The sequence below is a fragment of the Colobus angolensis genome, unplaced genomic scaffold (genome assembly GCF_000951035.1).
Source record: "Colobus angolensis palliatus isolate OR3802 unplaced genomic scaffold, Cang.pa_1.0 Scaffold175, whole genome shotgun sequence".
Lineage (NCBI taxonomy): Eukaryota > Metazoa > Chordata > Mammalia > Primates > Cercopithecidae > Colobus > Colobus angolensis.
Genome location: NW_012114877.1, coordinates 2674627 through 2687358, shown reverse-complemented (window position 1 = coordinate 2687358; position 12732 = coordinate 2674627). Strand labels below are relative to the sequence as shown.

Below are 12732 nucleotides of genomic sequence, written 5' to 3'. Positions count from 1 at the left end.
ATGGTGGCTCATGCCTGTAATCCCAGCACTTTGGAAGGCCGAGGCGAGTGGATCACGAGGTCAGGATTGACCATTCTGGCTAACACAGTGAAACCCCGTCTCTACTAAAAATACAAAAAATTAGCCGGGCATGGTGGCGGGCGCCTGTAGTCCCAGCTACTCAGAAGGCTGAGGCAGGAGAATGGCATGAACCCGGGAGGCGGAGCTTGCAGTAAGCCCAGATTGCGCCACTGCACTCTAGACTGGGCGACATGGCAAGACTCGTTCTCAAAAAAAAAAGATTGATTTAATTTTCACCTAAAGTCATTTATCTGTTCCAAGATCCCACCTGAGATACATTATATTTAGTCATTGTGTTTCCTTGGGCTTCTCTTGGCTGTGACAGTTTCTCAGGCGTTCCTTGTTTTTCATGACCTTGACAATTTGAGAAGCCCTGGTAGGTATTTTGCAGAATGTCTCTAATTGGGATTTGTCTGATGTTTGTCTCATGATTAGATTGGTGTTATAGGTTTTCAGAAGGAAGGCTACCTATTTCAAAAGGTAAAAGGCCATTTTTATCATTTCCAGGGTACATGCTATCAACATAATATCTGTGAGTGTTAACAGTGATCACCTGGCTGAGGAAGTGTTTGTCAGATTTCTCCACTGTAAAGTGACTCTTTTTTCATTTCTTAACAAATGTGAAGATGAATTTATGTTTACTAATTCTTTCCTTTTCTAAGTCACTTCTAATTTAAACAGAGCTGGTGAAGTATTTCTTGAAATGTGTTAGAACACTAAGCTGGAAGAGTGAGATATTAAACTATAAATTCTGTATGATCTCAATTTTCTAAAAATGACATATACATACGTATAGAAAAAGACTAGAAAGAAATAGCTCAAAGTTTTATTTTTTCCTGTATACTTTTCCAAAAATGTTCTGCAGTGAACAATTATTTTAAAATCTGGAAGAAGAGTTAAGAAAAAAGAAAATTAAAAAAAAGGAAGGAAGATCTTTCTCTGGGACAGGCTCAGAAAAAAATACCAGAGTCTTCACAGTAACTATAACACAAATGTAGTGCTCAGAATGATAGCAGTCTTCTCTGAAACCTGGTGTGTATGTGTGAAGACAATATTCCCAGTGCTTGTCTTTGCTTACAGAAGACTGTAAATTGCCTCTTATGGAAACCTAACTATTTTTTCAAATAAGAACACTTAATAACTGAGTATAATAGAGACTGAGAAAAATGGAGGCGGGGGATGGGAGGGGAAAAAAGGGAGAAAGAAGAAACAAGGGAGAGAGGAACAACAAACTTAGGTGTTGGGGAGTGGGAAAATGTTTTGTCTTGTTGCTTCCCATCAAAGTACCCAGCATCACAGGATCCTAGATAATATTATTTATTTGTTAATGATATCATCAGTTCCAGCCTAGTCAGTTTCCAGTCAGTTTCCCAACATCAAAAACATGCTTTCCCAGAGCAAGTCCAGAATATGACCATGGGTCAGCATAAGCATATCTTGGACATATTAATATTAACCTTAGGGGCTGCTCATCCAAAATGGCAACACATCCCTCCCTGCCGGCTCTCCCCATAGCGCCCCATCTCCTCCCTCAGTGGTGGAGTCCTCATGGTTTGTGCAACTCTCCAGGGCCCACTTCGGCCTGCCCTACTCAGGATATTCCCTGCCAAAGAACTGATGGATGTATCATCGCTAAAATGTCAATAACTGGTAGCTGTCTAGAAGCTGCTGTTATACCTAGTATGAAGTATGTGCATTTCGGAAGGGGAAAAGCACTTATCCTAAAGGGATAAATCTCTAAAAGTAGAATGCAGCCATCATGATCCAGGAAAGCAGGGGAGATATGCATGCATACACACATACATTCAAAAGGGTTGTTTCAGCCCACACTTCAGGTCACATCACACAGGGAGGAACAGTCTAGTTACACCAACTGAGCTCTGTGCCAAGGAAAGAGTCCAGTGCCCTTATGGAGGAGGGAGCAGGGGCTTGGGCAAGAATGTCCGACTCCATGAAAGGGACTGTGTGCAGCTGGATCAAATGCTCACTCATACACCCGACAAGATGAGTTCAGCAAGGCTGAGGCAAGCATCCTGAGTAGCACAGAAAAATCAAACAGCTTACTCTGGACATTCGAATATAAAAAGAACAAAAATGCCTAGCTCCACAAAAGACACTGTCTGAAATGCGTTTCCTGTCACAGCCACCTGCCTTTCCATTTGGAGTCTGGGTTCTGTCTCATTAAACAGAAGAGTTGATTCAGTTGGGTCCATCTAATTATTCTTATTAAAATATGTAACCATAATATTTTAATTGTAAATTAAAGTTGCATGCATGAATGAATCTGAATCCATTTTAATTTCACAATGGCCCAATGCCAAGGCCTTTTTATGGAGAAGATCCATCAGCTCGGATACTGCTTTCCTGGGAATTCAAACCACTGTGCAAATGGAACATGTTTAACTAACAAGGGAGATTCTCACTCCCTTTTCTCCTCTTTCTAGATTTATTACAGTCATAAAGCTGTTTTAACAAGAGAGACTACATTTGATTCCTCACCCCCAAAATGTGTTTAAAAAAGCTAAAATTTAAGGTCAGTACTACTATTTAGATAGAACCAAGATGTCACTCCCAGGCTGTATGAATCTTGTTACAAGAACGGTAAATAAATCTCAATTCAGTGCCAACCTCATATTAATTAGTAATGTTTGCAGTAGGTGCTGAGAGGAAAGTGCTTCCATACTCAGTGTACCCTTGGTCTAGATTCCAAAACAATCAGTCATACTGCATTTGGTCCTTACATATTCGATTAGGTGGAACCTGAATTACTTTCCACTAAACAACCAGACACTAGGATACTGAAAGGCTTGACCTAAACCTTCTCTATTTCTAACTGGCATTGACTACAGGATACTGCTGGGGAGGTGATTAGATAAAAATATCTTTTACAGTTAAAGGTTTAGAAAGCTTCTTCTTGACTTCTAAGCTGATGCCTGAAGGATAAGGAGAAGTTAGCCAGTCAACACAGTATGAAGGCTAGGGGAAGAGATCATTGCAGACAGTGGAAAAAAACATCTGTAAAAGTCCATGGGCGTCAGAGTGCATGGAACATTCAAGGCTCTAAAATAAGCTCTGAAATAAGGAACAAGAAGTGCACTGGAGTGGCAGGTGGGGCACAGGAAAGAAGTCTGGAGAAAGGTTTGGATCCTGCAGAGTGCTACAGACCACATGCAGGTGTTTTGACTTTGTTCTAAGAGCAATGGATTTGAAGCCAGGCGATCATTCTAGCTACACCAAGTGACTCTGCACACTGTCACACATGGGTGCTGGGAGGGTAACTCCACCCACGACTCCTTCAGGAGGATGACCAGAAGCTCTGCCCTTGGACCCCCACCTGACTGCCCGTGCGTCCAGCTCTTGCTTTGGCTGGTTCTCGTTTGTGTTCTTTCTCTATAACAAGCAGCATCTGTGAGGATAACAGCTCTTGAGTTCTGTGAGTTTTTCTTGTGAATTATTAAACTTGAAGGTGGTTCACGAAAGCCCCAAACTTGCAACTGGTGTTGGAGGCGAGGGCAATCCTGAGGGAACTATGCCCTTAACCTTGCAGTTTCATTAACTTCATGGGCGGGTACTTCCCGGAGCAAGCAGCTTGGTCTCAGTATTACTTAAAATGAGATGGAAAAAAGCATGCCTGGCATAGGTATTGTGTAAGGTCACCTCTAGGGCTGGAAGTGAGGGGGACTGACTGGAAAGGGGCACAGAGTACCTTCTGGGGAGCCAGAAACATCTATACTTTGATCTGAGTGGTAGTTACACAGGTATATAAAAATCCATTTAGGCCATGGTCAGTGGCTCATGCCTATAATCCCAGCTCTTTGGGAGGCTGAGGCAGGAGGATCACTTGAAGCCAGAAGTCCGAGACCAATCTAGGCAACAAAGAGAGACCCTGTCTCTATTAAAACAAAAAAACAAAAATCCATTGAGCTACATACATAAGATTGGGACACTTTATGCATTTTACTGTACATATTATAGCCCAGTTTTTTTTTGTTTTTTGTGTGTTTTTTCTGAGACAGAGTCTCGCTTTGTCACCCAGCCCGGAGTGCAGTGGCATGATCTCAGCTCATTGCAACCTCCACCTCCCAGGTTCAAGAGATTCTTGTGCCTCAGCCTCCCAAGTAGCTGGAACTACAGACGCGTGCCACTATGCCCAGCTAATTTTGGTATTTTTAGTAGAGATGGGGTTTCCCCATGTTGGACAGGCTGCTCTCGAACTCCTGACCTCAAGTAATCCAACCACCTCAGGCCTCCCAAAGTGCTGGGATTACAGGCATGAGTCACGGTGCCCAGCCAATTATTTTGGTTTTTGGTTTTTGGTTTGAGACAGGGTCTTGCTCTGTCGCCGGGGCTGAAGTGCGGAGGCGTGATCTTGGCTCACTGCAATCTCTGGCTCCTAGGCTCAAGGGATTCTCCCACCTCAGCCTCCTGAGTACGTAGGACCACAGGCACAGGCCACCATGCCCGTCTAGCCAATTTTTAAAAGTTAAAAAACAAACCAAAACACTGCCTTTGAAAACAGGGAAGCCCAGCCTAGAGTTAAGGGATGCAAGCAGGCTGGACTGCTGAGAAGAACCTGAAGCCAAAGATGGGGCTGAAATTAAAGATGTGAGAACTAACAAAGGACTTTCTGGAAAGATTCTCTGAAATAAATTGTTTCGTGCTTTCAACTTGGGCATGGTGAGCTGGGACCATGTGTGAATGTGTGACTGGGACTGTGTGAATGTGTGACTCATGTGCAAGTGTGTGCACGTGTGTGTGGGTGCACACTCCCTAGACAGGCCCCTGTGCTGCTTCTCCACCTCATCAGCCTCACCAAGTGATAATGTGCACTGCACCACAGCAGGCAGGGCAACAGGTACTGCCAAAGGAGGGACACTCAGCTGGGGCTGGCATGATGGCTGTCCTACCTTCCTCCCAGTCAGGGAGAGGCTCAGGGGGCTAGCATGGAGGCCTGGGAAGCCAGGCTGCAGGCAGAAGGGCCAGTCTTGCCTGTGTTGTATGAAACCAAGCCCAGGCAACAAGTGGGGCAAACCTGAAACTAATGGCAGAAATTCCCCTGGGCTGCTACCTGAAGGGAGGAGAATTCAGGGATGAGTCAATGGAATAGAAAAGCAGGAAGGCAGACTGGATGGAGACGGCTCCAAGCAAGGGGTGGGAGGCAGAGCCTGGGCGAATTCTGAGTCACGAGCTGTGGGTGGGAATGTGCTCCACAGCTGAGTCACTGGAACCCAAAATGAAGGCCATGCAGGTACCAGTGGTGGGAGTGGAGGAGCAGGTACAGGAGGGTGGGCCTTTGTTCTTTCATGAAACCTCCTCTAGCAACCCATGGGTTTATGGTTCGCGAATGAAGAACTAACCCGTGTGAGTCAAAACATGTGGGTTATTTATTTTTGGATTTGTGATGACATACCTCTTTCTGTTGTTCCGGAAACATCTTCAGCACAGGACACGATCAATCTGAAAAATAAGATATCCACAATGGGTGATCTGCAACCTCCAAACTGGAGTGGATCCGCTGCTCATGGCCTCCCACCCAAATCTCCTGACAGAGACCCCGCCCCACAGTCCCTGACACGTGAGCCTCTGCTCCTCCCACACTGCCCTCTCCTGCTGGCAGGACCAAGGTGCACATCAGTCCACACCAGGGATGAGGAGTCTGGACCCCAACAAGTCCAAGGCAGCTGGATGACAACAGACCTTCAAACTGCAAGGCCAGCCAGTCAGGCGGAGGCTGGAGCCTTAACAAATCGGGAGGAAGCTAGAGATGCCGGGGAGCAGAAGCCATGCACGGGGGGATGCTGGCTGGAAAAGACGCCCAGAGAGATCCACCACCAGAGGCAGCCCTGACGCTTTTACTGGAAGCTCAAACCTTCTGGGACCAGGCCCTTCCTGTGACATTTAAATTATTCCAGAGGTCACACAAGAGATGGCATGGCCCTCAGCGGGGGAAAGTCAGGACCTTGACTCTGACCTTCTGAGCAGTGCAGCCAGCCTGTCGTTTGATACCAGGCCCTGCATGTCTCTGGGGTTGTCAATTGTTCTTTAAACCCACTTGGTATGTAAGCTCATTAGATTTAACACCTGCTCCCTGCCAAAAACAAAAGGCAAATTTAAATCCCCTGCCTATATCCACACATATGTATTCTTACAACTGAGGGTGACTGTGACCGCAGGTCTACTATTTGTCTTCACTTTGATAATATTAGTACGTGTCTGAACCCACTTTCCGGGTCTGTATTATCCCCCACACGTATTCCCAGAGTCTCTATACTCATGTTTCTGGCACCATAGGGAACACAGGGAAGCAGGAACACAAGCTCTGCCTCCAGGGCCCTGTGGAGGTACAGACGAGAGACCCCACAGAGCCTCTGGAACAGGAGAGTGAGCCGCACCCGGGCAGCAGCAGGAAGCTTTCCAAGAAGGGCATCCCTTTCCCCTGGAGCAGTCAAAGGACACGAGAGGGAAGGAGAGAGCAGGGGATCTCAGTGTTCAAGGAAAAAAAGCAGGACCTCCAGGGGAGCAACACCACCACCCACAGAGCCTGGTGAAAAGCGTGCCCTATGGTCCAGAGATCGTGACCGGGCCAGATCAGCTGGGGGACAGGGTTCTCAGAGGGTGCAGTCGCGTGGAATCGTGGCTGCCATAAAGATATGTCCATGTCCCGATCCACAGAACCTGTGAATGTGACTTTATTTGAAAAAAGGGTCTTTGCAGATATAATTAAGTTAAGAATCTCAAGGTAAGATCATCCTGGATGACTGGAGCGAACCCTAAATCTGATGCCAAGTGCCTATATAAGACAAAGACAGGAGACACACACACAGAAGAACATGCGAAGACAAAGACGGAGGAGGGAGAGGGATGCAGCCCCCAGCCACAGAGCCACTGGGGCTGGAAGAAGCAAGGCAGGATTCCCCGCTAGGGCCTCTGCAGGGGAGCACGGCTCTGCTGCCACCCGGATTTTGGACTTCCAGCATCCCAAATTGTAAAAGGTTCCAAATACCAAGTTTGTGGTAATTTACTGCCACAGCTGTAAGAAGCTAGTCAAGAGGGGACTGGTGGACATTAGGTTGGAAAGACAGATTGGGGTTGGAACTGGAGATTCTGTTCAGTCACTCTTTGTGGAGCTCCTGCTATGTGCCATGAGCTGGGGTGGAAGCGGGACACACGGTAGAGTACACAGCAGGCTCGGAGCTTTTGAGGCGACTTCCTAATTATAACGTGGAAATGACAGGAAAGGACACCGTGTGATAGGAATGGAAAAACACACAACAGGGCTAAACCTGGAGGACACAGGCCAAATGAAATAAGTCAGTCACATGAAGACAGACACCGTATGATTCCACTTGTATGAAGTACCAAGGGCAGTCACATTCAGAGGCAAAGGCCGGGTGCGGTGGCCCACACCTGTAATCCCAGCACTTTGGTCGGCCAAGGCAAGCAGATCCCCTACCTGAGGTCAGGAGTTCAAGACCACCAGCCCGGCCAACAGGGCAAAACCCCATCTCTACCAAAAACAAAAACTTATCCAGGTATGGTGGCACGCCCGTGGTCCCAGCTCCTCAGGAGGCTGAGGTAGAAGGATCACTTGAGCCTGGGAGGCAAAAGTTGCAGTTAGCTGAGATTATGCTACTGTACTCCAGCTTGAGTGAGAGACCCCATCTCAAAAAAAAAAAAAAATTCAGAGACAGAAAGTAGAAGGGTGGCTGCCAAGTATGGGAGGGAGAAGGGGTGGGGGGCAGCTGAGTGAGTACAGAGTTTCAGTTGTGCAAGATGAAAAGAGTTCAGGAGATCAACTGCACAACAATGTGAGCATCCTTCACGCCACTGAACTGTACACCTAGAAATGGACCAGATGGTACATTTTAGGTCATGTGTTTTTTACAACTTAAAACAAAATTTTAAAGAATGGAGGGACTAAGTGGGGGTGGAGAGGGTTTACTGAGAAAATGGCACTTTCGCTGAGGCCTAAAGGATGTTGTGAGATAGCCATGAAAGCAAAAGGAAAAAGGCCCTCTACACAGAAGGCCTGGGTCATGCCAAGGGGAGGAGGCCAGGAGGAGGAGTGGTTCAAGTCCGGTTATCATGGGATTCCTGCACCAGAGCCAAGTTAGCCGGTGGGTTCCACCATCTCAGGATCTGGCCATGCTTCCCGCACACATCACATGCTCCACACGGCTAAACCTCTGCCCTCATACTTTCACCCTTTCCAGCCACCAGTAAACTCCCGCTCCTCTGCCAGGATTCTACAAGGAAATCACTTCCCAGACTCTCTGCCCCGTTACACAACCGCGTGCTGTGCAGTCCCCTGGTGCCATTAACCTCGCTTGCATCATGATGTTTAGATACCCTCTGTCTCTCCTATTTGACTGAATTTCTCCAACAGGGTATAGCTGTGTTTCCTTGTGTGATTAAACTCCACAACTGTCCTATGAGGATTTGAATATCCCCACTTCCCAAGTAAGAAAGCGGAAGGTCAGAGGGGTTAAGTTGCCCAAGGTCACACTATGAAAGAGTGTGAAAGCTCAAGTTCCACTGCAACCAAAGCCAGTCTGCTTCCCCAGGGTGGCCTTCCAATGCCACAGGCTGCCTCCATGACTCTGTAATGTGAACAAATGGTTCAAAGTTGGGGTCTTAATTTTCCCCAAAGGGCTTGAGCTTTTCCCAGCCAGGCAGAACTTTGCACTTCTATCTAATAGGAGTCTGATAATTGGCCACTTTCAGATGCTACAGACCAAGTCCAACTATGAAATAGGAAACTGGCCCCAGTGGCTCACACCTGTAATCTCAGCACTTTGGGAGGATGAGGTGGGCAGATCGCTTGAGCCCAGGAATTCAAGACCAGCCTGGATAACATGGCAAAACCCTGTCTCTACAAAAAATACAAAAATTAGCTGGGCATGGTAGCATGTGCCTGTGGTCCCAGCTACTTGGGAGGCTGAGGTGGGAGGACTGCTTGAGCCCGGGAGGTCAAGGCTGTGGTGAGCCATGATCATGCCACTGCACTCCAGCCTGGGTGACAGTGAGACCCTGTCTCAAAATATAAAAGTAAAATAAATTAAAAAAGAAAATAGGAAACTTGGGAAAGTTGAAAGCAGTTTTAACCAGTTTCAACAAGTTATTCCAAAACATCACAGTGAACTATCATGGTCAACCTCTAATGCTGTAAATCTGTACAGTGAAAATGGTGGTGGGCAGGGGGAGATCATTTCATTTTCTAAGCTCTATACACTTCCATATTGTCTGAATTTTTCTAGTAACACATTAAACTTTTTAAAGTAATAATTATTTTAAATACAGTAAATAGCATAATGCTCTCAGAATAAATAATAATTTTGACATAAATTATTTTTATTTCATGTAAAATAAATAGAAAATTCAAATGTATTAAGAGATGCTACCTTTATAACACAAGAGATAGTATCATTTGGTACTAGACCTTGCCATGGCATTTACTGGTGGGGAGAAGGAAATTCAATGATAGCACAATTGTATGGTTTGAGATAAAAGGGCAACTGTCTATAATTTAGCAAACCAAAGCTGCCAATCAGAAATTGCTCCCTGAGGCCAGGCACAGTGGCTCACTCCTGTAATCCCAACACTTTGGGAGGCTGAGGTGGCCAGATCACCTGAAGTCAGGAGTTTGAGACCAGCCTGGCAAACATGGTGAAACCCCGTCTCTACTTAAAATACAAAAATCAGCCAGGTGTGGTGGCGCATGCCTGTAATCCCAGCTACTCGGGAGGCTGAGGCAGGAGAATCACTTGAACTTGGGAGGTGGAGGTTGCAGTGAGCCAAGATCGTGCCATTGCACTCCAGCCTGGGTGACAGAGCAAGACTCCATCTCAAAAAAATAAAAATAAAAATAAAAATGCACATAGAGAATTCTTGTCTCACTGAAAGACTGTTGTGCCAAGTCTGGATATCTGCCTCCCGGTGATAGGCTGTCTCCAGAGTATTCTCTCTCTCCTCCACCATGAAGAACCCCCATCACACCTAGATGGCCACCCATTCTCCTTCTCTCTTACCTTCATTGTAAGAATTATTATTTTCATTTTATTTCATTTTTTTTAGAGACCAGGTCTCATTGTCACCCAGGCTGGTGTGCAGTGGCACAATTATAGCTCACTATTGCCTCAGATTCCTAGGCTCAAGTGATCTTCCCACCTTAGCCTCCCTAGCAGCTGAGACTACAGGAACAAGCCACCTTGCTTAATTTTTAACATTTTTGTAGAGACAGGATATCTCCATGTTGCCCAGGCTGGTCTCAAACTCCTGGCCTCAAGCCATCCTCCTGCCTCAGCCTCCCAAAGTGCTCGATAACAGGTGTGAGTCACTGCACCCAGCCCATTCCAAGAATTATTAAATCTCACTATCAAGTTGGGTGTGGCTTGGTTTCCACATTATTTGAATTTTTTGTTTAAAAACAAAAAATCATCCAGGGATGGTGGTGCACACCTGTAGTCCTAACAACTCAGGAGGCTGAGGTGGGAGGATCCCTTCAGCCCAGGTTAGGCTGCAGTGAGCTATTTGCACCACTACACTCCAGCCTAGACAACACAGCGAGACTCTGTCTCTAAAATAAACAAATGAAAAAAATAAAATCTCACAACCATATCAAACAACGGGAATGATTTCTTAAACCTGCTGGCGACATTACAGCTGGATACACACAGGCAGCGGACACATGGGTTATCCCCTTCCTGGGAAACATGGCAGTTCTGAAGACTCATCTAAGAGACTCGTGTGTCTCTTCACAAGCCCACTGCCCTGAAAGCATGGTACACAGATCTGCCCAAACCAAAAACTCAAGGAGAAAGCTTCTTCTATTTTCTACCCTGGAATATTTTTTCTATAAAATGCAAAATGTCTATAAAGCAAAGATAAAATTCTATAAAGCACCACTCAGCAATCTTTTTGTGTAGAGGGTCAGACAGTAAATATTTGAGGCTTTGAAAGCCACAGGGTCTCTGCACCTCTTACTCAAGTCTGCAGTGCATAGTGAAAAGGGCACTCACAGATGCCTAACTGAAAGAACATGGTTGGGTTCCAGTTAAACTTTATCTACAAAAACTGGTGGCAGTAGTTTGCAGACCCCCACTACAGAGCAAGCCATTACTGTGCCTTCAATACTTACATACTATACCTTAGTAACACCTTTCTGAGGTCAACAGGCCAAAACATTTGCAATAGCAGGCTGGGTCTATATGCCTATGGGAGATCTCACTGATAAGTAAACTACTGACCAAAAGTTTGTGGACTATCTAGGTGAAGAGAAAGGATCACATATTTTTTCAAATGATGAAATAAGAAATAACAAGTATGGTTTATATCATGATTTAAAATAAAAATGGCAAAGACTTTTTCTAAATCTTTAGATCAGGTGCTCCCTGATTCATGAATCACTAATAAAAGCCAATTTAATTTTTAAACAAAATTTTTTGTAACTTTTTCTTTTGACAGGATCAAAATCTCAGAACTAACTGTCTATTAAAAAAAAAAAAAAAATCGGCCAGGTGCAGTGGCTCATGCCTGTAATCCCAGTACTTTGGGAGGCCAAGGCAGGTAGATCACAAGGTCAGGAGTTTGACACCAGCCTGGCCAATATGGTGAAACCCTGTTTCTACTAAAAATACAAAAATTAGCCAGGCATGGTGGTGGGCACCTGTAATCCCAGCTACTCGGGAGGCTGAGGCAGGAGAATCGCTTAAAGCTGGGAGGCAGAGGTTGCAGTGAGCTGAGATCGTGCCACTGCACTCCAGACTGAGTGACAGAGTGACACTCCATCAAAAAAAAAAAAAAAATCAAGCTCAACAACAACAATGAGAACTACCTGTACCCTAAATGCCTGACTTCACCACTGTGCAACCTGGCATGTAACATAATTGCACTTGAACCCCATAAATTTGTACAAATAAAAAATCTGATTTAAAAAATATGCAAGACCGGGCACATGCCTGTAATCCCAGCATTTTGGGATGCTGAGGTGGGAGGATCACTTGAGCTCAAAGTTTGAGACCAATCTGGGCAGCATGGCGAAATCCTGAAACTGACTCTGCAAAATTATAACTGAGGAAATTATGGCAGTGAAAGAAATCAGACCTAACAGACTCCATCTTGCTTCTAATCCTTAAGACGTCCTTGTTCATTCCTGGGCATAAAGCTGAACTAACTTTGGGAAGGAAATCAATTCATGGTCTGACTCTGAAATAAAATTGATAATAGCCCTTTCCCGAAAAGACCCCTTTCTTGCCTGGGATCCAGTCTGCCTTGGCAGGACTAACAAACTAGCTACAAGATTAGAAATTACAATTTAGGGGTCACGTAGTCTCTGGCTCCAAGGGTCTGAACCTTCCCAAATTGCTCCTGGGGATAACACAGTTATTGTAAAACCTAAGATCCGTGCTTTAGATATTTAGCAGACCCTGCAACTGCACTCGAAGTATCAGCTGATACCACCCAGAGCAATAATCTGGCTCAACCAGTCCTGCCATCCCACCCAGGCACAGAAGCCAGCAAGAAAACCTCATTTTGACCCTGCTATGATTCCATCTCCGACCTGACCAATAAGCACTCCCTACTTCCTAAGCTCCTACCCACCAAATTGTCTTTAAAAACTCTGATCCAGCCAGGAGCGGTGGCTCACACCTGTAATCCCAGCACTTTGGGAGG

At 45.6% G+C, this 12732-nt stretch overlaps 1 protein-coding gene across 1 annotated transcript in view; it reads right to left on the bottom strand.

Moving 5' to 3' along the window:
* SNX10 (sorting nexin 10) overlaps positions 1-12732 on the bottom strand; it is an 88033-nt gene that overhangs the window by 25086 nt on the left and 50215 nt on the right. The window contains exon 2 of the mRNA XM_011938571.1: positions 5471-5517. Coding sequence (XP_011793961.1) covers positions 5471-5494 — 24 coding nt within the window. The 5' untranslated portion in view covers positions 5495-5517. The remainder of the gene's footprint in view (positions 1-5470; positions 5518-12732) is intronic.